The 25,459-nt window shown below is 35.9% G+C and overlaps 1 protein-coding gene across 1 annotated transcript in view; it reads right to left on the reverse strand.

Moving 5' to 3' along the window:
• ASCC3 (activating signal cointegrator 1 complex subunit 3) overlaps positions 1 to 25,459 on the reverse strand; it is a 270,615-nt gene that overhangs the window by 208,591 nt on the left and 36,565 nt on the right. The window contains exons 5-8 of the mRNA XM_017818701.1: positions 16,800 to 16,920; positions 13,881 to 14,088; positions 12,983 to 13,124; positions 12,293 to 12,418 (exon numbers count right to left, since the gene is read on the reverse strand). Of these exons, the coding sequence (XP_017674190.1) occupies positions 12,293 to 12,418; positions 12,983 to 13,124; positions 13,881 to 14,088; positions 16,800 to 16,920 (597 nt within the window). The remainder of the gene's footprint in view (positions 1 to 12,292; positions 12,419 to 12,982; positions 13,125 to 13,880; positions 14,089 to 16,799; positions 16,921 to 25,459) is intronic.

Below are 25,459 nucleotides of genomic sequence, written 5' to 3' on the forward strand. Positions count from 1 at the left end.
ACACAGGACATTCTTATCAAGCATAAGAGATTCACGTCTCAAGAAGCACTCTGAAACTTGTGCTAATTAAAGACAAACATTAAAGTCAGACAAACTTTAATATGTCTAAAATATTTTGAGGGAGAGCTAATCTTTTAAATGTTACAACATATGAGAATTAGCATACACTTCCCTCATCTTCGAAAATTCTCACTTTCCGATTACATGTCTTAAAAATGGAAAACAATTTTGGTCTTCAGTATAATTTTAATTAGAATTTCAAATACTATCCTGTATTTCACTTTAAATGAAGACCAAATACTCCTAAGAATGAAAGCCTGCCTTCAGGTATGCTATCAAAGTAAAGCAGACTACTGCATTCTTCCACACTCGTACTATGAAATTCCACTGAGAAATGGTTATTCCCTAAACAGGATGCAGCAGAAGCACATTATTCACTCTCCAGTCTTAATTATCAAAACGACTAGAACTACTTTGAGTTGTTTTAATTAAAAACTTTACAGATCTCTGCATGTGCTTTATACCAATAGTCTATATTCAGTCAATGACATAAATGTGGCTCCCTAAAGAATGAAAAATTAACACTTAACAAGTTGTTTTCTTAATTTAAATATTTCACTTATTGTGATCATTTAATGAGGCCAAAAAACATAACAGCTGCAAAGTCGCCAGGTAGATATAATTGGATTTCAAATATTACAGTGATTAAGTACAAGACGAAAAGAATGCTGTGAGCCAAAAAGCTGGATTTTTTTTGAGCTGCATGCAGCTGCTGTGGAAGAGCATGTCTACCTGAAACGCTTCTTGGATTTTTATTAGTCATTGATTTTACTCTACAAAATTTAATACATATAAGTTTTTAAGAGCAGGGCAACATTTCATATTATTATATAGTTTTGAAGTACAGATATATTTTGGTATTTTTTAAAATTAATTTAAAATTTTTAATTAATTAAATTATTTTAAATTAATTAATTCAATACTATTTTATGCATGCAAAGGCATCAGTTCTAACTGCTCATGCAGAAATGAATATTAATGTAGAAGCCACTTCAGGATAATGTTTTCAAACTATTTACTTTAGCTTGCCCTTAACATACGACAAGCTATTTCTTTCTACAAAACCTAAAGAAGGCAGAAAAACTTACAGAATGCTCTAAAAGGTAATTATAGTTGAAATTAGTAATAATTTTAACACATCAAGTAAAAATGAAAGAATGGCAAACAGAAGAATATTCCCAGAGGAATCACTATTGCTGTCATCATCTTTCTAACAGCTCCATTTTCTTCTCTATTTCTGTTAATTTCACACTTCTGCTACCCAAGACAGTACTGGTTTACAATATAGATGTTAAATGACTTTTTCCTAAATTTTACAGGGGAAAACTACAAACACAGTCAGTAATTTTTTTCTACACGAACAGAGTTTATTTGTTCTCCAAATCCCAGCTAAATCAGCAGCATTCACAGATGTTTTCCTACCACAGGAAAATAAAATGTAGGTGAAGGCTGATGAACTTATGTGGTATGGTCACCGATGTATGAGAGCAATAATGGAATCACAGAATCATAGAATCAGCTGGGTTGGAAGGGACCTCCGAGATCATCAAGTCCAACCCTTGATTCACTACTGCTGCAGTTGCTAGACCACGGCACTAAGTGCCACATCCAGTCTCTTCTTAAAAACCTCCAGGGACGGAGAATCCACCACTTCCCTGGGCAGCCCATTCCAATGTCTGATCACCCTCTCTGTAAAGAAATTCTTTCTAATATCTAACCTAAACCTCCCCTGGCACAACTTGAGACCATGCCCTCTTGTCTTGCTGATAGTTGCCTGGGAAAAGAGACCAACCCCCACCTGGCTACAAACTCCTTTCAGCGAGTTGTAGAGAGTGATGAGGTCTCCCCTGAGCCTCCTCTTCTCCAGGCTGAACAGCCCCAGCTCCCTCAGCCTCTCCTCATAGGACTTGTGCTTGAGTCCCTTCACCAGCCTCATTGCTCTCCTCTGGACCTGCTCCAGGATCTCAATATCCTTCCTGAACTGAGGGGCCCAGAACTGGACACAGTACTTGAGGTGTGGCCTCACCAGCGCTGAGTACAGAGGAAGAATCACTTCCTTGGACCTGTTGGCCACACTGTTCCTGATACAGGCCAGGATCCCATTGGCCTTCTTGGCCACCTGGGCACACTGCTGGCTCATGTTCAGATTCTTGTCAATCCAAACTCCCAGGTCCCTTTTTGCTTGGCTGCTCTCCAGCCACTCTGTCCCCAGCCTGTAGCGCTGCTTGGGGTTGTTGTGGCCAAAGTGCAGGACCCGGCACTTGGCCTTGTTGAACCTCATCCCGTTGGAATCAGCTTGTCCAGGTCCCTCCTGCCTTCCAGCTGATCGACACTCCCCCCCAACTTAGTGTCATCTGCTAATTTGCTGATGATGGACTCAATCCCCTCATCTAGATCATCAATAAAGACATTAAACAGAACTGGGCCCAACACTGATCCCTAGGGGACACCACTAGTGACCGGCTGCCAACTGGATGCAGCACCATTCACCACCACTCTCTGGGCCCAGCCCTCCAGCCAGTTCCTAACCCAGCACAGAGTGCCCCTGTCAAAGCCGTGGGCTGCCAGCTTTTCCAGGAGTATGCTGTGGGAGACGGTGTCAAAGACCTTGCTGAAGTCCAGGTAGACACATCCACAGCCTTCCCCTCATCCACCAGGCGGGTCACCTGATCATGAAAGGAGATCAGGTTGGTCAGACAGGACCTGCCCTTCCTAAACCCGTGCTGGCTGGGTCTGATCCCTTGTCCATCCTGTAGGTGCTGTGAGATTGCACTGAGGATGATCTGCTCCATAACCTTGCCAGGCACTGAGGTCAGGCTGACGGGCCTGTAGTTTCCCAGGTCCTCCTTCTGGCCCTTTTTGTGGATTGGCGTGACATTCGCCAACTTCCAGTCATCTGGGACCTCCCCAGCGAGTCAGGACTGTTGGTAGATAATGGAGAGAGGCTTGGCAAGCTCTTCTGCCAGCTCCCTCATCACCCTTGGGTGGATCCCATCTGGTCCCATAGACTTGTGGGGATCCAAGCAGCTCAGTAGGTCCCTAACTGTTTCCAGTTTAAAAGTTTAAGTATCAAAAGACAGAAAGTAGAATGGTTTTAAAATACGTTTGGAATATTTGTCTAATGACTTCTGATTTTAAAACGCACTTTTGATTGTGCAATACCATCAACAATGAATTAAATACGCTACAATGGAAAAAAGAAACATAGTCTCACAAATCCCCCTGAGATCCATCTCTCAAACTAAGTCAAACAAAAGTTGAAAACCTCCTCTTTGGTTGAATAATCTCTTCCAGACTGGCTGCATCTTTTACACTTAGTGTAGCTGAGACTTCTAGCTGCCATATCTGGGTTTGTTTTTTATTAAAATAAGAACTTAAAATAGTTATGAGAATGAGAAGGTTGCTCAAAACTGCTGCTTTTCTGCACAAAAAAACCTCAGCCTTTTTTTTTTTTTTTTTTTTAAGTATTCAGAAGTAGTTTCATTGGATGAATCTTTACACAAATTAAAATCCTGACAGGTAGAAGCAGGTGCTTTGTTAGATTACTTCTAGGTACAGGCAGATGCATCTACTCCCACAGTAGCTCAGCAGGTGATTTTCAGCAGCTGGTGCCCTTTACTGGTTTGCCTTTGTAAGTGTTCCCATCAGATTTTCAACCATTTCAGAGGCAGCACTACACAAAATACACACTCTTGGCAGGTGTGTAGAAAATGAAACAGGCTTAACGCTTTATTCAAATCAGATGCAGTCAATTTTACCTCATGTTAATACTAAAAAGTGCATTTCCCTATTCATATTTGCAATGAATTTCCCTATTCATACTTGCATGAAAAGGAGCAACCAAATAATTGTAAGAATACATAACTCTCACATGGCAGTATCTACTAAATATTTCAAAGCAATTTTTGCTTAGTATATCATAGACAGCCATGCTGGTTTAAAGAACAGATTAAAAGAAAGTCAGTCCTCTATACTTTCCAGTACAGATAATGTTGCTATTAGACTTGGACCCATATTGTCAATTAATTGTTGTTTTAAACTTCTACTGCCCATGAAGAGATAACTCAGATTTTACAGTGCTCTTTTCAATAAAAAAAAGGCTGCACATTACTAGTACTTAGAATAAACAGTCTCTCTAACTGAGATCTGTTTAAGTTTCAATTACAACCTCAGTAATGAAAGGACATTTGAAAACATTATTTTATATTCACATGGATTTTTTCTTGCTTTACTGACATTTATCAGTGTTTTTTGCATGTAGTCAATAATAACAAGACCCTGCAAATAAAAATGTGCGTAAAAACACAGTCCAGACTGACACAACAAAGAGTATATTTACTAGTTTTTCATAGCATCCTTGCCACACTCAACATCTCCAGTGTCTTAAACATGGCTTGTTCATGTAACACAGCCATCAGACTTCTAAGATGCTAAACGGCTCTTGTTATGCGTATGTAAACAAATAAGCCAACAACAAAAATAGATAAAGCTATTATGTATTATACAGTATACCATCCTAATAGCATTTAGAAAGTGATTTTTAAAAAGAAAAGACAAAACCCTTGTTAATCTTAAAAATATTACAAGCACAAGACCACAAAAGGTCTTGAACTAAACTGCACGTGACACTAGGACAAAGGAAACTTAAAGAATAAATGATCAGACTGTATTCTAAGCATTCAATTTTAAGACACTACAACACAGAAGAAGGCATTAGGTCACAGCTGAAAAGCAAGGAGAAGCCTGTTGGTCAAAAAGAAAAAGATAATTTTTCACCTCTGTAAAAAGTAATCTGAAAAATTTGTGTAGATGAGCTAAGGCAGCACATACTGCAAAGGAAACCTTCATTCAGCCTGATTCTAAAAGGATCAAACTTGCCCAATATCAACTCAAAGCAAATAAACCTGTTGTCAGCCTACCAAAAGACAGGTTTATGACAGAGGTAGAGAGAGAACACTATTCTGGAATAAGAAAAAAGTTACATTGCAAATTGCTGTGTTGGTTGCTTTTTTAAGTCAGAGACACATTGTACAATATGGAAATGTGGATGCAAATGGTTATCTATGAATTTCTCCAATAATCCCGGTAAACCAAAACTTTAAGAAAGTATCTGCAATACTTCCCCATTCTTATGGGACAATAATAAAAGCTTGTTTTCCCTGTACTTTTCTGGGGAATATTCTTCCAATTTGTATAAAAATAATCTGCTTTTAAATCGTCACATTACAGTGCTTCGATCCACAACATCATACCAAAAATGAAAGCCGCATCATATAAACAGGCCAAGGAGAATGTAGTTTGAACAAATACAGGCTTACATCTGACCAATTATATAATGTCTAGATCCAAAACTCATGTGAGACATGATGCATTTGCTTCCTTTACCTTCATTCCTCCCCATTCCAAAACAGGTGAACTATGGCATTACTTTCACAATGGTGGATTGACACATTTTGTTTCAGTATGTATGGGCTGCTGCTCACTGAAAGCTGCCTTTTGCTCTTCATAGAATCTGACATAAGATCATGCATCAGTTCTCATCTCTCTCCAATTATTCATCATCGTCCCCTCTTTTTTGCATCTTACATACATCTGTATAAGGGACACAGATTGGCTTGAATGTCTTTTTTGCATACAAATCTTTTTTTTTTTGTTTAAAAATGAAATAGTAAAACCCAGGCAAGCTGAGGAGACAAAGAGGAGGATATATAAAATAGTAGTCTGTTAAAACTGTTATTGTCTTTTTTAAGTCCATGATAATGTTGAACTGAGAAGAGACAAGGCAAAGATTCCACAGAAGTCACACCTTCCTAACACAGAGATGCTTCAGAGAAAATAATTTCAATTTCTCATCTTGGGTTAAGAGACAGGTCCTCTCAAAGACTATAAATAGTATCAAAAGCATCTTTTTGCTGAGTCAAAAAACTCACAGTTTTCAAATTCTAAGGGTACTACCAGATAGCACTGCATTTCAAAATATTATTTTTAAATAATTATACAAAGTAACAAAATAAAATGCTTTGGAGGAAACTCATGAAATGGCTAAAAGATGAACATATCCAGTACTATGTTCAGCTCTTAAAAACTAGCACATACCTGGGATGTGTACCTCGGGAAAAGAAGTTGTCTTATGAGTTTTGTCAGAAAACAAAATGTCAATCTCTATTTCTTGCTTTCTTATTTTTAGAATAGCCTTGATATCACTATCTCTAATGACACTTTCATTTATTTTTGGTTTTTACTATCACTACTTTAAAAAAGAAAATCATCCTCAGTACACCTCTTTTGAGATAGTTCATTCTTTTCTCTCATTTCAGCACTAGCATAAGCTCTTATTCTGATGTTCTAGGAAACCAGTTTTATATATTTTGATACGAACTTCAGAGATGCAAAAATACTGTCATATCAGGAGAAAGCAGATATAGCTGGAACCATGTTAGAAACAATAATCTCAGATCACTGAAAACATTATCCATTTGTAAATTATTTTTTTATTCTTTTATATCTACCTACTCCATTACTAATTCTCTCTGTTAAATGTTAATTTTTCCACTGCTCAAACTCCTGATAATTGGAGGGTGGTCATAATTGCTGATCCTCCCAAGCTGTGCTCCTAAGAACTCTGCCTCGCTGAAGCTGGAACACCGATGTGTTAAATTAAGGAATTCAAACGTAAACATTTCATTATGGAATTAATTCAAACTTGTACTATAACATTCATAAAGTCTTGCTAACACTACAGTGCACCTGTATTTCAAGTACCATATCAAATTAATTTGGCATTATCATATCAAGTTTCTTTCTCTCTAGAAATCATTTAGATATGTTTTTTGTTTTAAAGGTGTTCCCCAAAATAAGTCAGGTTAGTAATCCAGTATGCAATAAAATCAGTGATTCTATTGAACAAAGAAAAGCATCTTACTGGCAAGGATTTTTAGAATAATAGAAAGGTTTTATAAATCCAGAAAAATGTTATAGTACCATTTGTAGTATTAAAGGCTATATCAACAAAGTAAGAATAATTTTCAAAATAGTTTTCAGAGATTTATCATCATGGGAAGATATTCTCCATTGCTGAAAGAAGAAAGAACTTCTTAGCATTCAGGAAATCATATAGTGATATCTATCTGCAGTAGAAGCTGCAGTCAAGTGAGGGACATGTTTTAAAAATATTACATTTAATGAATTATATTCAAGTACAGCAAGTGTCTTCCAAAGGTGAATTAGTAGCAAGCCACAGAGCACATGTTTGCATTTCTACAGTATGAGATTACAGGTAAATTTCAAAACCAGAATATCAGTTTACAGTTTGCACATCATAGCAACAGATTTTTTTGATGAAGTTAATAAACTATTTCTACTAAAAAATGGATTTTCTTAATTGAAATGATGGTAATTTTATACAAGACAGACAATAAACTGCTTTGGCATGAATATCATTTGGCATGAAGCACATATCTTACTTACTTTTAACTAAAGCAATAGTATTTATTCCTAAAATTTAAATGAAACAATGCATAAAAGCCTCAGCTAAGGGATAGATAATCAAACAATTTGATGCAGAAACTATAAACATTGCACCTGGGATTCTAAAATAATGATAGAATACTCATTAACTTGCATACTGAAGAACATTAAACCAGAACTGGCAGGCTTTAAGATTAAGATCAATGTTAAATTTTAACTCCTTCTTTGGATATCACCCCTCATGAAATATGAAGACAGACTACAATTCTTAATATACGTTACCAGCCATTAAAATGATTATACCTTGATCTATGTGGTTTTCCTTGTCTTAAGTTGGGACTAACGATTACAGAACTTGTAAACTTTCCTTGGAGCAAATTTAGAGTATAATTCATCGGATAAATGTCAAAATTTCAATAAAATTAAAACTATTTTTTTAAATTATTCCTTTCAGTCCAACTGCCAATTGCTGTTTGAAAAATATGCAACTGAAACACCAGGATCAAGTTTGGAATTAATGGTCCAATATTTTGGATTTGAAAAATGTAATTTATGCAAAAACATCCATACTTCTATTCAGTAGACTTACCTTGTACAATTCTATAAAAAAGAAAACATTACAGGAAAAGGGGGAGTATTGATTTTGTAACAAGTCCTTCGCATAATACAGAGAGAAAAAAACCACACTTCTTATTTAGATTATTAAGCAATGCTAGTAAAAGGAAACTGAAATAACATGAAACAAAGAAATAAATCCTACCCTGAACACTCATTTTAGGTAAAAAGCTGAAGTAATTTTTCACCAACACCAATTTGTTAGATAAAACGTGTTTTCACAGTCTTGAAGAGGAACTTTCCCTGACCTGAGTTTATGACTTTAAAGGTACATTTATTTGGCAAAAAGCCTGACGCAAAACAACCTTTATAGTAAGTACAAAAAATATATTTCATTAATGGCAAGCGGCTTGTCAAGTGAGCAAAAATAACAAATCTAAGCTTGCGCTTACTCCATTTTTTAAATTCTCATTATTGAAACAACTTAGCTGGTGTGTCACTTTTACAAGTAGTAGAATCAGAATACTTCAGATTAAACTGGTGTGACCAATCAGCTACTTACGAACCACCTGTGCTTGTACGCTTGTACCATGGTGAAAACATGGCTGTATAAATAGGAACAAATGCCAAGAAAAATAGTTATCTGCAAAGGGAGCTGGGGGTGGGATTTACTGCCTTGCGACTCCTTAGCCCCTCTGCAACTCCTTCCCTGGGACACAGTGCACCCTTCTACCACCGAACACCAGAGACATTCCCGAGCAGCAGCAGCAAAGCACCCTCCATGCCACTAGCTCCTGCTCCCAGCTCAACAGTGGTAGGAAATAAAGAATATGAGATGACACAGGTGGAGTGAGACTGTGGGAGGAGGTGAAGCAGCAGTTCAGACCATAATGTCTAAAGATATGAGTGACAAAGCAGAAAAATGAACAACACTGACAGCAGGGGAGTGCTAATGCCAGCAGTTTGACATGCTATGGTATGCTTTTACGGCTTCTAAATTGTGAAAGGTTGGCCCCTCCTGATCTCATCTTTGCAGTGCATAATGGGATTGCATAGGAAAGGTAGCTACAGAAGTTTGGGTCTTTGTCTATATCACGAGTTTCATCTTAGCATCTGTATTCTTTCAGGCAGAGCTTTCACGGCTTCAGAAAAATCTGCATGTGGAATAATTTAACTAATCATGAAGTTAAACTCTTTAGGAAAGCTCTGATTCTTTGCAAGGAGGCTCTAACTAAGCTGAATACTTACTTTGAAAATACTGGTCATAAGATTTCAGATAATATAGTACCAAAATTGGCTTAAATATGTTATTTCGTTATTCTGCAGTGCAGTGGAAGATGCATCATGACTACACTGCCAATCCCATAAATAAGAACTTCATGTTAATATCTGTACTAGTTTAACACATCACTGCTCCCTTTGTTGTTGGTTCACAGAGGTTTTCTCATTTTGTCTTATACTTGTACATAAGAAAAAAATAAAAAAATAAGCCGATACATGTTTAAAATATGGTTAAAATGCAGTTTGTTAAAATTAGTATCTAGAGGAATATATTTTTCTCATCTCTTCTCAAACTGTGTTTATATCAGGTTAAGGAAATGAGGAAATCTAAACCTTAACTAATACTTCAGAATATTTAAAGTGCAAGATTACTTCAACTTACAGAATCCACAAGTTTAACTTTTGGCTAACAGTTCAAAATATACATGAACTCCTTATGAACTCAGTTCTGACCTGAAGAGCTTTGAAGATTAAATTTAATAGTATATTCTGCAATACACATTACACAGTCAAATATTCCACCCAAACTGCTGACAATGTGATCAAAATCACATAGCTTATGAGAAACAGATAGAGAAATTACTTTTATGCAAATGAAAATGTACAGACTAAAAAGACAATGAAGAAGAATATTTATAATTTTTAAAACCATCAGGATTTCTCCACAGACAGCAAGTGCTTAGAGAGCTCAATATATAATACTCAGAAAACCAGCAACAATAGATGGCTTGGATGTTCTGTGCCTTTTTTTTTCCTGTGGATCATGGGTTTCATGTATATTGACTCATTAAACAGAATGAGTACCTTAATCTATATGTCTAGACTAACTCAATGTCGTACATCAAAACCCTACCACTAATGGCATCTCATAGTAGTCAATAGCAGCAAAACTCTCAACTTCCTCCTGATGCCTTTAGAAGCTTCTAGCTATGAACTATGTACAGCTATATTTACTGTCATCTCTACTCTTTGCCCACTTGTTTGTATTTTAGGTAATCCTGCAAACATATCTACACAGAGATATAATGGAGCTATTTATGAACATCTATGCATTCTAGGGAGACAGATTAAAAAAAATTTATTTTGCTGCTTTTGCTTAACACTAATAAACCAAAAATAAATATATTGATGGAAAATCTTCATGCCTTCCCAGTTAACTGGTAAAAATTTTAAATATCAACCAAGATTTTTTTCTGAGTTTAGAGATCTAAAACTGCCATACAGAGAAAACAACAACAAAAAAATCTCCCCATTGGCAATTTCAGCCTCTTTTAACTTATTGATAAAAATGTGCTATTCAACAAGTTTAAAATTTATGAGCCTCACTAATAGAAGCAGGAAAGTGACAAGTCCTGCTGGACAAACTTCATAAATTTGTCATCTATTGTTGCAAACTGATATTAAAGTTGAGGGCAGAAATTATACATGTAAGTGTTCAAACATTCAAAATTGTATTTGTTATTGACAATTCTATTTGATCTCATGCAATAAGAATCGTATCAAACAGTAAAGTTCCACAAAAAATTATTTCTATTTCAAAATTTCACTATAAAACTGAAATGAATACTTCTTGATGATACACAACGTACAAAGGAGAGTTACTTGTGAAATTTGTATAACTGATGCATTTTTTACAATTATTTTAAACATTAGATGTGTAAAAATCTGCAAACTATTAATTTTAGATAGTTATGTTTCTGTCTGAACCATATTTTCTCTGAAAGCAGTTAATGCCTATTAAAATATTGGTACTTTCAAAAAATTTACAGATTATTGGGCACTATTTAGCTCAAGAGAAAGACATTTCATGGCAAAAAGCTGTCATGCTGAGTATTGTCATATAAAATGTCACATTTTATCGCTGCAGTGGCTCCATTTTTCTATCCAGTTAACCTGTCATTCAATTCATGAACATAACATTAGGTACTGTCACCTAAACAGAAAAGAATAGATTCAGATTTTAAAATTAAACTGTCCTCTGTTTTGAAAGAGTTAAATCTTTATGTAATACAATCTTTACTCAGAGTCCCAATAAAGTGCTCTGGGTATATTCTCATTTACTGTTTTCCCACAAAGTGGAAAAATTTGTTTCCATGTTATATGCTGAAGAACTAAGAAACATAAAACCTTCTTCATATGTACATATAGCTTGCTCTTTATGTCTTTATTCAAATCAAATCTTCTGCTTTTCAATAGATTTGACATATACAATGAGGAGTAAAGAGGTACATGTGATGGACTACTGCACGTTCTAGACTGTAAATAACTAGCAACAAATTTAGTTCTCTTACCTTAGCTTTTGCACCATTTTAAATTAGTAAAAGTTAAAATGTTAATGCCTGTTTTACTTGCATTCTTCCTCTCTGCCTTTACTTTCTATCATCAACGTTTTGCTAATGATGATTTGCCCTCTTCTGTTTAAAGAAGAACAATTTGAGAAGACTTTGCACCCCACACAATCTATAACACCACAGTCAACACCCTGCACTGCACTGGACTGCAAGATTAGTGCAAAATAGTGATGTGCAGTCACACACCAACCTGTACAAGTCCAGATACAGAAACTCAGGTTCACTTCGCCACGTGATCTTCAGAAAGAGAACACAACTGCTGTAATACTTTCATTTAATTGTCGTGATTCAGATCACAGCTCAAAACCAAAAAAAAACTGAACAGGTAATGCCAAAGGAATAGAGAATTGCAACTCATGAACAAGTAGTTCAAAGCAGGAATTCCTTGAATTTGAATCAATATGAAAGGGATGATTTCACTGAACTACATTTCCTAATAAATACTCTCCAAATCAGTAGTCAAGAAATTAACTGGCTGCATTCACATATCACATATCATTGAAAAAAATTATTTTTCCAGGTTTTTTTTGTAATACAAAGTGAAAACTAATTTAATATCTTTGAAATGGTATACTCACCTCATCTAAGTCTTTAATATAAACAATTTTCTCTTCAATGCCAATAGGCATTGGTTCACTATGAGGGATCTTCACCTCTTCATACATTTTATTATTTTCTCTCTGAACTGATTCTGGTAAGAACACCTAAAACAGTATTACAGGAAAACCAATTGAAAGTATGAAAATACAAAGTGTGATTATGTATAACTTACTTAGAACAATGCTTTATCACTTTCCTTCAAAAAATGAATCCAAAACAAAAGCAAATCTCAGTGATTCATATTATAGACAGCACTGAACCCCCCAAATGGAAAATAATCAGTTTTACTACTGAGAAAATAGTCCCAACTCCCCTCAAAAAATAACTCTGCTTTGTTACATTTCAGAATCCATTAAGTGTAGAATTTCATAAAGCATTCATTTTGTTAAAGCCAGTTCAAAGGTACCCAAAAGATAGAAAAACAGTATTTTAAATATATGTGACCCAAGAAACAAAAACAAATACATTAGTTGAGAATAAAATTATTTCTTTGAGAGGCAAAATAAAAACAGAATATATGGAAGTGTTTAAAACCATCTGAAAAGAAGCACTGCTTCATATGCTGGACTCTGATAAGCAGGAGACTAAGGGAACAAAGGGAACCCTGCTAGACATTATTCATTGGGAAAGATGTACTGTTCAAGAAGGGTCATGCACAAAACACGTACCTTTGCACCCCCAATGAATGCTGATGTTTTCATAGCTTCAGCTCGGGAATCATAAACATGAGGATAATGAATTTTTTCGAAGCTCATCTCTCTCTGTCTACCTAAGACTGGCATACTTCGAGCATTCAAAAGTGCTAGTTCTCTGAAAGCAGAAAAATAATTGCAATAATTCTGCCCATTTTAGACTGCCATGACGAAAACTGAACATAGTATATTAAAGTAAGAGCAAGAATTGTGGAGTTTAAGAAAAAAAAGTTGCATAAAATAATCAACAAAAAATTTTACAGTGTTTTTCAGTGGCATCAGTTAAACCAAATCCTTATAACACACTGTTTACATAAAATTCAGAAGTGCAATCCAATAAGTGCAAGGTTTTCCTAAATGCAGTTTTGCCTCTTTTTAAGCAATAAAACAAGATGATTTCACAGTTAGATACCAGTCCCACTACATTTTTCTCAATACAAAATACAACAGCTTATTTGTTCCTTATCCTTACCCTCCTCTACTCCTCCCGCTACCTTCTAGCTGACAACATGGAAAATAGTACCCATTAATCTTGAGAGAAAAAAAGAAAGATAGTTCTGATAGATTTAGTATAGACTTCATAAATCTTAAGCAAGTAGTGTGCATACAGGAACTAAGAAAGATAGCCTACCCATCTAATCTGCATCTCCAGCCCACATAGATAAGATCAAGAAGATTCTCATTAAGCAGATCACTGCTTTCTTTCCTGAAAATTAGGTTTTCATATTAAAAAAAAATTCTATACTTGCAATAAAATATGACTTGAAGTCGGAATCACCTAATCACCAAAGTAAACTAAAAGAAAATAAACTACTATGATAAGTTGAAGTAGCAATTACAATAGAAGCATTTCTGAACTTTCAGGATTTATTACCTTTGCATCCGCAGCTCTTTGGGATCAAAGCACATTTGTCCTTCTCCAGAAACTTCTCCATCTTCCCCAGCTTGTTTTTCTTTTCTGGCATTCCGTTTTTCTTCTCGACGATATTGTTTCATTAACAGCTTTTCTTGTTCAGACTGAATCGTAACTTGACAACCATAATTGGGCTTAGCATTTTCTCCTATAAACTTCTTGCACTGTTCTGCAACATGTTAACAGATATGCATCCCTGTTAGTACTGGATTCCATTTTTTTTCCCCAGTTTTATTCTAAAGGTTTGATTTTTGATGCTTGGTTGGGGTTTCATGCGTCTTTTGGGGTTTTGTGCACGTGTGTGTTTAAAAATGTTTGAGCTTTATGTAGACTGTGCAGTTGTTGGCCTTTTTCACTTACACCTAGGCATGTTTGCTCTCTCCTCTCTCTCTCTCTCTCTCACTCTCTGTAATGGAGAGAACCAGGGCTATTGAATCAGAGTAAGGAGACTTCCATCCGAGGTCTCTGCCCCCTCCAAATTGTCTCAAACTGAGACAAGATTAAACAGGGTGATTTTTTTTTTTTTTTAAAGCAGCTTTTTCACATAACAATTATTGTATATATACTAGATAACATGACTGTATTGAAAGAAGACTCACAATGTAATTTCCCTAAACAAGAGAGAACATCCATCCTATTCTATACAACCGCAAGGACTCCTTCCCTATACGTGGATAAGCAGCAGGATTGAATCCAGAAGAATCAGAACCATAGAACAATTACAGTAAACAATAAATCTAGGGGAGCAGGAAGCCTGAAAAGCACAGTCACATTCACCCTTCTGAGACAGTACTGGTCAAAACCAAAGACACAATTGTCTTTTATTTACAACAGGCCGGAGATATATTTTTTTTTTGTTTGTTTTGTTTTGTTTTCTTTTTTTTTTTAACTGTATTGGTGGTTTTAAACTTCTGTTTTCAGTATTCTGCAATGATTAGCTTATGTAGGTTTGCCTGAATATTATATACTTAACTCAGTTATGTTTCATACGTACTTCTGCAGCCAAACTCTGAAGCCAAAAACTTGAAAACTTTTTTTTCATTAAATAAACCCACTTGACCACTAACATTTTGAACAATTTGTGCTGCTTAGTTTTCACCTACAACAAAACTGAAACTCCTAAATCTCACAGCATGCATACTGGCTAGGGTGACAGTAACTTGTTAAACAGCACTGAAAAAAATCTAATAAACTGTCAAAATGTCCACATTAATATCATCATGTCTGTAGCTTTAACTCTCTCTCTTGTATTAAAAGGGGACAACAATGGAAGCAATTTCCGGACTAAATTTAATTCAGACTGAACACACTAGGGCAAAGAAATGTTACTTGATTTGTCTGATAAGCACAACAATCACCTTTACTGCCATGGAAGTAAATTACACAAGAAACAGTCAAATAATACAGCATGGTACAAAAATGCAGAACACATACAGTTCCTTGACTTGTGCTTATTTTCTCAAGGCACAAATTACTCAAAGTTGACTAAATTTCTGCAGACAGAAATGATTCCCTTCCTCAAATGTAATTTTGGAAAGATAAGATTTCAATTCCCATTAGAAATACCATTTTGATCAACTTAAAAAGAAGAAAGTCTTATTAAAATTTATAGACTGAATTCAGGGCAGAGCATCTTCAATCTCAGAGAAGATACCCAAATATCATTGACTTCTTTACCACAGTGAAACAAGGGTTCTCTCATCAGTGAAAAATGCATACAATCAGTTATGCTTTTCTATTGTCTCAAAAGCATAACATTGAAAATATTCTTCCTCCACATTCTAGCAGAAATTACTGTGATAGATTTTACTGATGGCATAATGAAGAATAATTTCATAAAAGCTTCCAAAATACTACTTCTGCTAAGTGAGAAGAAAATATCCATGTAACTAAAATCTGTACGTAGGAGAAAGATATAATAATTCCGTTTCTACTGAATGTATTTTTAATTTTTTATTATTTGATTACTTGAGAAGGGAAAAATACCAAGACACAAAGCCTTGTTATATAGCAAGACGTTCCCTTCAGAAATCACAAACAGGTAAAAATAGTGGTTGTTCTGATGAGTTTAGACTAATCACCAGCCCAGTAAGAGATGAACTCCTAAGCATTTGCTTATATAACATTTCATTGAAGACACATTAAAAAAGGGGTTATTTGTATTTTAAAATTATTGTGAGGATACATAAATCCCCTTTTACTAGGTCTATTTACATTTTTCTAACTCCACATACTGTGAACATGCAATGGGTTGCGTGGTGCTATGTCCATGTAAGGTTTATCCCAAGTGACAACCTATACACAATCAGATTTTTTTTTGTCAGAAAAGAAAGTAATAAGACTTATTTTAAAACAGCAATTTGTAAAACATATAAAAAAGTAAAAATCAAAGTATAAAATCTGAATTCCTTTCTTTCCCCCTTCTCACTTATTAATCCTTAACTTTATTTTTTAACATCCTTGACTTCTTTTTTTTCAGAAGTGGTTGTTACTGTGCTTTTCGTCCCCAAGGTCTACATTAGTTGATAGTCAAAGGCAGAGTGGAAGCAGGAAAGCAGATGAGGAATAATGGAAAATCAAGTTATTTCCACAGTAATCCATTAAAAACAGGAAAAGTGCAACTCTTAATACATGCTAAATTTGCACATGCCCACAGGTTGTTGAAAAGTAAATAAATACATGCAATCTGTATTTGTTTCTCCTATATAATAAGACCACAATTTCTTTGTTTAAGCCCATAAATACATTTTCCCCTTGAGCCCCCCCTTTTTTTTGCATGCTTTTTAAATACACATTGACAGCACTACTGTTTGAAATACGAATGAACAGCTGGAAAGCTACTTTTTTCTGGTTTGGAATAAAAATTTTATAGTCACTTACCTTGCAGAGTCTGGAACCTGTTATCATTTGGACAAGTCAAAGATTTTTCCAGAATCAGAGATCTGTTCTGTAGGAGTTTCTCTATGAGTTCAAAACCTTCAGGGCCCAGCAGTTCAAATAACTACAAAAAAACCAAAGTCATAAGTCATTATACGAATTAACATAAATTTATAAATAGGACTGCAATATCTCCATCCCTAGCAACATCATATCTGTTGACAATGATGAAAACAGGGCAGTTTCTCCTTAGTGCTGTTTGAGTTTGCTGCTGATATTATTCATATAACTTCAAGAATCAGGTAAGAATACAAGTTATGATATACTTTGATGTGACGTTCTATAAAAGATTAAGAGTTTGGCACTGTAGGATACAAGTATTTCTGTTCTAACTACAAAAAGGAGAGAACCGTCTGTTACTGTCCTGTATTTAATTTTCCAACTCCTTAACAAAGGATTTTTCTGTGGTTCTCTGTGACTACTGCCCTCTGGGAACACCTTGAAATAACTTTACTTTGCCTCTTGATATATTTGCAAAATTCTGAACAGTGCCCACAGCATCAGATCAATGATCCTTTTTTGAAGGCCAATCTGTACTTCATAACTTAAGCTGTCATTTAAAAATAAGGGGGAAAAAAAAGGTGTCACTCCTGGCCCTCAGGGGTTTCTATGGAAAACATAACGTTTGTGCAAATTAGTACAGTGACGGCAGAGTTTGCAGAGACTATGAAATAACAGCTCTGAAATGTATAAAGTCTTGTATTTCTTTCATTAGAGTAACCAATGATGGTAAATTGGAGAAGCAGTCTGCAAAAAAGTAAAATAAAAGAATGCAATAAATGTGGACAAATAGAAAATTCTCATATAGAACTAATAAACTACAAAAATATAAAACAGGGAACTGCCTGTTAGACATCAATTCCGTTGTCCAGGATCTCAAGCTAGGATGGATTTCTTTTTATGCAGCCTTCACTAGCACTGATCATTTTGCATAGGTTCTATCTTGCACAGCTATTCACTTTCACTTCACAGCCACATTTTTGCTAATATTATCTAAAGACATAAGACAACTTTGGTTTTATATTTCAAAAGAAAGTGGCAAATTAGTACTAGTAAATTGGAGTAGGTATTTTCCAAGGGTAAACATTTAAGGCAGAAAGAGAAAAATACTTTCAAAAGCAAAAAGAAAAGAAGTATATTTGAAATTCCTTAATTGTATCAAGAACTGAATATAAACTTGTCTTAACTTTGCTAATTATTTGCTGACTGTGAAATACCACAACACAAGGAAATGAAATGCTTTCAGATTAACCAGATCTGGGGTCAAACACTAATTTCTCATCAAGGCAGTGGACACAATGTAAGCATATTCAGACTTACCATGTTGCTCCCCAAAAACCCCTAAACCCAAAACAAACACACAACACCACCCCATCACTGCCAGAAGGCAAATAACACATTAGCCCTAAAACATCCAGTGTAGACCTTCAGCTCCGCACAAGACTCCAAACCATCTCTCTCACTGGAAGTCATTAAGAACCAGCTTGAAAAGCATCAGTCAGAAAAGAGGGAGTTTGCTAGGGACATAGATAATAGCTTTATTTGGAACAGGAAGCTATTTTTCTCCTCCTGTTTTCCCAATATATTCTGAAACAAAAAGCATCTGTATTAAAATTATTTCAACCAATTAGAACAGTAGAACCTTAAAACGAAGCAGTAATGTATTACACAATGCATTCTAGTTCACAGTCAGAGCTGATGAAGCAAAAACACTATCACTCTACCCCCAGTCACCAGAAGAGTATCAAGGTGAAACTGCATATCCTACTCTGCAGATCTTGCTTTATGGTGAACTCGCCACCGGCTGCCGCATGAGAGGAGCCCCGAAGAGAAGATACAAGGACTCCCTGAAACAACATCTCAGCCTTGGCCACACTGATCAACATAACTGGTCGACTCTGGCCTCCAACCGGGAGGCCTGGAGACACACCATCTATAACGCTGCTGATGCCTTTGAGAACGCACGCAGGATCACTCTTGAGGAGAAAAGACAACGCAGAAAGAATCGTGCCTTGCAGAATTTCCCACCTAAGGAGTCCTTCTGCTGTGCCTTTTGCAACCGGACATGCCTGTCTCGTATTGGCCTTTTAGCCACCAGTGCGCTTGCAACAAACGTGGGTAGAGCCCTTTCCCTAATGTTCGTTCGCGAAGCCCAGCCATGATGACTCTGCAGACATCCTACCAGTCAGAGAGAACCAAACCCATACAGTATTACACATGACCGACTCTACAACACTCATGTGGTAAAAGTCACTCCATTTTGCCCCCTCGATGGGTGAACAGGTATTCATTTGCTACCAGCATTTTGAGAACTGTCTAGATCACCTAATCAGTCTTGCTGCTACCTGAAAAGGAAGGAGGCTTTCAGAACATTTTAAACAGCTAAGACAGTCTGAGCTCATTGCTCAAGAATGAGGGGGAAAAGCAAAAGAATAGAGACCAGAAGCAATAACCAGTTCTTACTGGCAAGATGTCTCCCATGCTCACCAGAAGCCAGACAGAGCTCATGTGTACAAAAAAACCATTGAGAGCCAAACCAAGAAAAGCAGAAGTACTGAGAGATGGAGAGTAAGTAAAAGAGTGAGATCTTTCACCACCTACCACTGATGGTAGAAATAGTCACAATGCTAGAAAAAAGTTTGCAAAGAGTAGAAATAACTAAACTTGAGGACTTGCAAGATCAAAATAGTATTTATAATATCAGATTTTCATACTATAGGACTAATCCATTGCTTCCTAATTAAGGTATTAATAACTACCACAGAATACTACTGTTTCAAAGTACAATTCTTTACCTTCTCATTTTTTGAGACTTATGAAAATGCATCAGGGTCCACACAGGTGGCTTTCTACCATTTCAGAGGAATTGACTTTCACTGGAGTTTTTAAGCCTTATTTTCAAAGTAATCAACAAATGAAATGACCACCTGAATTTCTGTAATGATAGACAACTTTAAAGACCTAAGCAGCAACTGCACCCTATTGTAACTCATGAAAACCAGTGTAAGTTGAAGAGAAAGCACAACTTATTGGCATCCAACTCCAAAAAAGTGAATACTGTCTGACCACTTCAAAAATAGCACAAAATAAAAAAAAAACCCTCTACATTTTAAGAATTACATCTTTAACATTCATAATCACAGTACCCAACTAATCCTGATCGATAGAGAATATACACGACTTAAAACCAACCCCCACAGTTTTATCTTACTCAAAAGAGAAAAAGATGCCAAAGTGTACACAAAGTAGTCATCTCACTATTGCTATCAATTTTACACTGGAAAGCACTTACACTTTGTAGTGACAGGTTGACTGTATAAATCAAAGAGCAGGAAAGAGAAAATTAGGAGCTGTGTTGAACTGCCTTATGCCTAGCAAAAGAAATTAAGCCCCAAGGCACAGAAAACGATTGACTGAGAAATAAAGCAGCCTTCTTTTGTCAGGACATATATTTTCTATAGCAGTTTTACTTTTTGATTATACAAATTTAAGTTATCAACATAGACTGGAGTGGCTGAATCAGTTGTAAAAGAGCAAAATCCACAATGCACTCCAGTACCTACTAAATGCTGATATTGTCCTGACCACCACAATTCAGCCTCATGCCAGGATGTTCAGCCGGAGGCACAATGCTGAAATGACTGTTTACTTGAGTTGCTCTGCATGGTGATTTAAGAAACACAAATGTATTATTTGTCACAAATAATTTTCTAATGCATATAGCAGGGTTCTTCATGATACTTAAGGTGACTGCCCTACTATGCCACAGAACATGTCCATAAAGAATCAAACTCCACAAACAGCTACGAAAGAAAAACAAAGTAAGAATTTACAGAGAATGTAAAGCTTAAGAAAGTTATGAGGCAAGCTGTCAGTCCTATGTACTCTTAAGCATCTCCAAGTGATGAGGCACTAACTCTCAATGAGCAGTTGGTTCTGCAGAGGTTTTACATTGTTGAGAAAATAATTTTGGATACAACATTTTGCCTTGAAACATTTTTCTTCCTCTTCTAGAGAAGAAAAGGCAAACTGAAAAACTGGGATGCTCACCTAGCAATTTATATATCTTAAGAGACAAATTATTATGTTTCATTCCAAATGCAATGTTTTCCATTAATCAAAACCAAGAGTTAGCAGGGTCATAGCCAATCCAACAGTTTGTGGGATGGAATTTAAGCTTTCAAATGCCAGTTAGAAGCAACAAATCTTAGAAGGACAGTAAGACTGAGGGCCATGTTGATGACAGCCTAATGGTAGCTTCTAATGTAAAAACTTCCAGAGCGGCATAACTTCATGGAAATATTTTTAACAGTTTTGTAGCATCATGCTTATTGCTCATATATTGAGCTTCTGCCACTCATCTCAAGTGCTCTTTCTAACAAGGGGGCAACAGGGAAATTTATGCTTGAAATAAAGATAGTTAGGTCTGAATGGCAGACATGTTCCCGGCACTTGAGCCTGTAACTTGAAGGCTGTTAATGACTTCACATGATTGACAGAAAAACATTAAACAATGTGTAACACTGCAAGAAAAAAAAAAAACAACAAAAATAACCTCAGACAGATTCTGACACCAATAGGTACCCAGATCATGACCTTGTCAGGACAGCCTGGTAGGAAAAAACATCTTGTTTACAAAATCTGTGAGGGTTCTGACACAGAGAGTGGCACAGGGGCATAATTCTGTGTTCAGAGTAGGTGCTAGCATTTCAGATTTGATGTGTTATTATATATTCTGGCCTGAAAAATCAACACCCAAGACCCTGAGAGCAGGCAAAGGAATCTGGTGAATGTTCATAGCTGACTTTCTATTAAGTTATAATGAGATAAACTAGACAGCAGGCAACAGTTGGAGAAGCTGTGAGCCAATCACTAGTTTCTTGAATTCCAGCCAAATTATTATGATCCTTGAAGTCAGTAACAGATTGTGCCCAAAAGGCAACCCTGACTGCCTTCGCTAACAAAGGTCCCAGGTGACTTCAGCTACTACTCCACAACCATAAAAACATAGCTGAGTGAGATGTATGATTACTCATATTTGTATGATTACTCATTTTTGCTTTTCATTTTTACGTGCATAGCCTTAATATCTGGAAAAAAGCATACTGAGTAATCAATCTAGGAATAAAAGGACAAGATGTCTCATATTGCATTAGAAAGGTGAGGTAGGGTCCCCATGCTAATGATTTCTACTGAATATATGCTAGTTTCTATGGAAAAGGCAAGGAGGCACAGACAACTGTCTTGCATGTAGACAGCAGTCTATCTGCCAAAGGAGCTACAAGAAAAAAATTGAACCCCAATCAGACACATGACAGAGCAAATTTTTTCAAGTAAGGCTCAGCCATAAAAAAGTACATCTTTTTTGCTGAACTCACAGTTCAAGATTGAAACAAGATTTTGCTCTGAATGTTAAATAGCTAATATTCACTTTCAATTCCACAAAGCAAACTTTACAAGGAGCTTTGGAGGTCCTTAGCATGATCTCAAATATGAGGCACAGAACTGTGTGCATTACTTTGATATCATAAACTATCTGCCATCACAAGGGCATTTTCTTGATTTCTACATCTTTCCTGAGGTGGGAAAGGATCCTGTTAATCTCATAAAATATTTTGTTTTCTAAATGCACACAAAAATAGACCAGGAACAGACTTTGTACCTTGCTTGAGTCTCAGTATTAAGTAATGCTCTACAGCAATACATGAAACAGAAAACCAAATTCAGCCAACCAGTGGCTGTCCTCTGTATCTCTTTACTTTTATAGCCTAACAGCTGGTCTGGGTTACAGAGTGCCACCTACACATTTAATTGCTATCCCTGCACTTTGTGGCTTGTTTGCAGATGATATTACTTTACAAGGCATGATTTTCAAATAGCTGTGGAAGAATCATCTGCATAGCATGATCTCAAGTTTCTTCTGTTCAAGGAGCTCTTACGCAATTGAAACAATTGCTTCATTTAAAAAATTGTAGGGAAAACAAGACATTTTTCTTGTTTTCTTGCAGGCTTACTGCAAAAGTTGTCTGGATATTGTACCTAGAATACTGATTAAGAAGATTCAGTAGCAAAAACAAAGACATTGAAGATGGAGGGGGAGGTGTATGAAAAATTCAACAGAAACTTTATGGATATAATACATAGTCTGATTGCTTATTACTACTGTGCTGAAAAGTAAGAGACTATCAACATCTCTAACAACTACAGATTATAAAAGAATACTTGGTTCAAAAACAAATCTCAGACATTTTGTCTTTTCATATTTTTACAGGTTGATTAAAATGAGATAAGCCAAACAAGGCATAATTTCTTACCATTATTATTAATAACAGATACTAGGTGTGTGAGAAAGACATTCACCTCTCAGATCTGCTGTTCTTTTTTTCAAGCTGGCTTTTTTGAATAAGAAGCCCATCACATTAAGTCCACCTATACAGAAATTATCTTCCAACCCTAGAAACCATTTCCACCCCGGAGACTCAGCACAGTCTTAGCAACCTGAGCTTAATGGCACCTGTCTCACAACGGAACAGTAGCCAGGCACTTCATGCCCTTTTAGGACAAGTTGCTGATAAAACAGGTGTACTCACAATGCTTTTCTGATGGCTATTCCTATAAACAGGTTGGAGGACTCTCATATTGAAATCTCACTAATCACACTGATCAGACAGGACAGAACAGTGCATCCACCCCAGCAAGCATTCTAACAGGACAAGGAACACATGGCCCAGGCAGCCTCCAGTGGAATCAAGTGCCAGCTTCATGAGGGTGAATGAGAAATTACAACTTTTCATCAAAGAGGTCTTAAAGGTCTGACTGTGAAATTAGTTAGCTTTGACTTTTTGGATTTTACTATCAGTTGGCAATTAGAAGAACATTATTAATGAAATAAAAATTTAGAAACAGGCAGATTAAAGAAAAGCAGCAAAATTTAAGGAATTCCCCCAATAAAAACTTTGAATTCTACTCAGATGATAGAAAAAGGCTGAGTAAGGAAGCTGATGGAAAAGTTTTCATATAACATTGTCTTTGGGAAAGACATTTGCATAAAGATAATGAACTCACAGCAAATTCTTACTCAATATTCAACTTTGGTTTGCTTTTCTCATTACTGCATTCAGAGTACAACAAGAAATCCTGAAAATCTCGTCTTCAGTATGGGACAATCTTAGTCCAGGAGTAGTAATACAAGTACAATAAAGACATGGTCAATTATTCTTTTTAATACCATCTCTTCTCAGCACATTGGGATTATGCTCTATTTTTATGTATTTCTAGATACATAGATGACTATACAATTTTACTTCAACTACACACTAGTAAAAATGTATGAATTACAGCAAGGAAAACCCCCAAAATAGTATTAAAGCATGAAAACAAATTTTTTAGATGACTCATCCTACAGGTACCAGGTAAGACTTCTTTTAAATCAAACTGAAATCTATAGTTAAAACACTGAAGTTGATCAGTTACAGCAAAAAACTTTTTTTTTTCTTATAACAAGACTTAAAAAACAGACTATCACATTGAAAGTGTATGTAAATATTGCTTAATAGGCCTAAACCTGCTATCTAAGCTATTTAATTTATTATTAGTTTTGATTACAGGTATGTCTTAGTATTTGTCTCATATTAAAAAAAAACAGCATAATCTGTCACAGCATAAATCTAAAATATTTGCTGAAAATCTTCCTCCCGATCCTTGTGCAAAGCCATACTAAAACTGCCTACCTTATCTGAAAAAGAAACAAGCACAAGATCACAAACCTTAGCAAATTTTTGTAATATTTTTACATGAAAATAAGTAGACTGGAGAGATCACCACCATCATAAATGTTTTAAAAGTCATTAATTAGAAACTTAGATGCACTAATTTTGAAAATTTCAAATACATAGCCACACAGCAACTTCCACCAGCTAATTTAGCCTGAAGACTTCGGCAATTAGAAATAATGTCAAACAGCAGCTACAAACATCAGACGACTGATTTGCCTTATGAAAAGGAAGCCCGGAAGACAAATTTAAATATAGAAAAGCTCACTGTTATATGATTCCTTAAACTAGTATTTATCTTCAGAAGTATTCTGGGATCAGCTGTTCACGATTTTTGAAGAAAAAAAAAATCCTGATGTCAGCTAATTGCTGCACTTGCAACTTTTCTTACCTGTAGATACAAGGGTAAGAAATTCTGACCTTACCCAGCAGAAAACATACATTTGTTGAATTGGTTTCTGTATCAAAATCAAACTTTTTTTTAAGGATGAGGATTTAAGAAACTTCTAAAATGGCAATGTTTGGCACAGAATTCTTTCCTGCAAAAGATAAAAACCTGCAGGTTTTCTCAAAGGACAGCAATTCCCAAACCTTCCCATTTCAGGAGGAGAACTTGGCTGAGTGTGGATCTGCCATCCCAATGTGTTCTGACAGAATAAAACAAAAGACCAGCAAACCAAGGAGTTAGTTCACATTGTTTAACATAAGGTGGATGAGGAAGAGTAGCAAGGGACTCTAATACTGGAAGCTAGTTTTATTAGGATAGTCCAGTCAGAATTTTAATGCCCTCTGCCAGACTCAGAAAGAGCCGAAAGGTCTCACACCTTTGCT

The sequence above is a fragment of the Lepidothrix coronata genome, unplaced genomic scaffold, assembly GCF_001604755.1.
Source record: "Lepidothrix coronata isolate B3197 unplaced genomic scaffold, Lepidothrix_coronata-1.0 Scaffold70, whole genome shotgun sequence".
NCBI classification, from domain to species: Eukaryota; Metazoa; Chordata; class Aves; order Passeriformes; family Pipridae; genus Lepidothrix; species Lepidothrix coronata.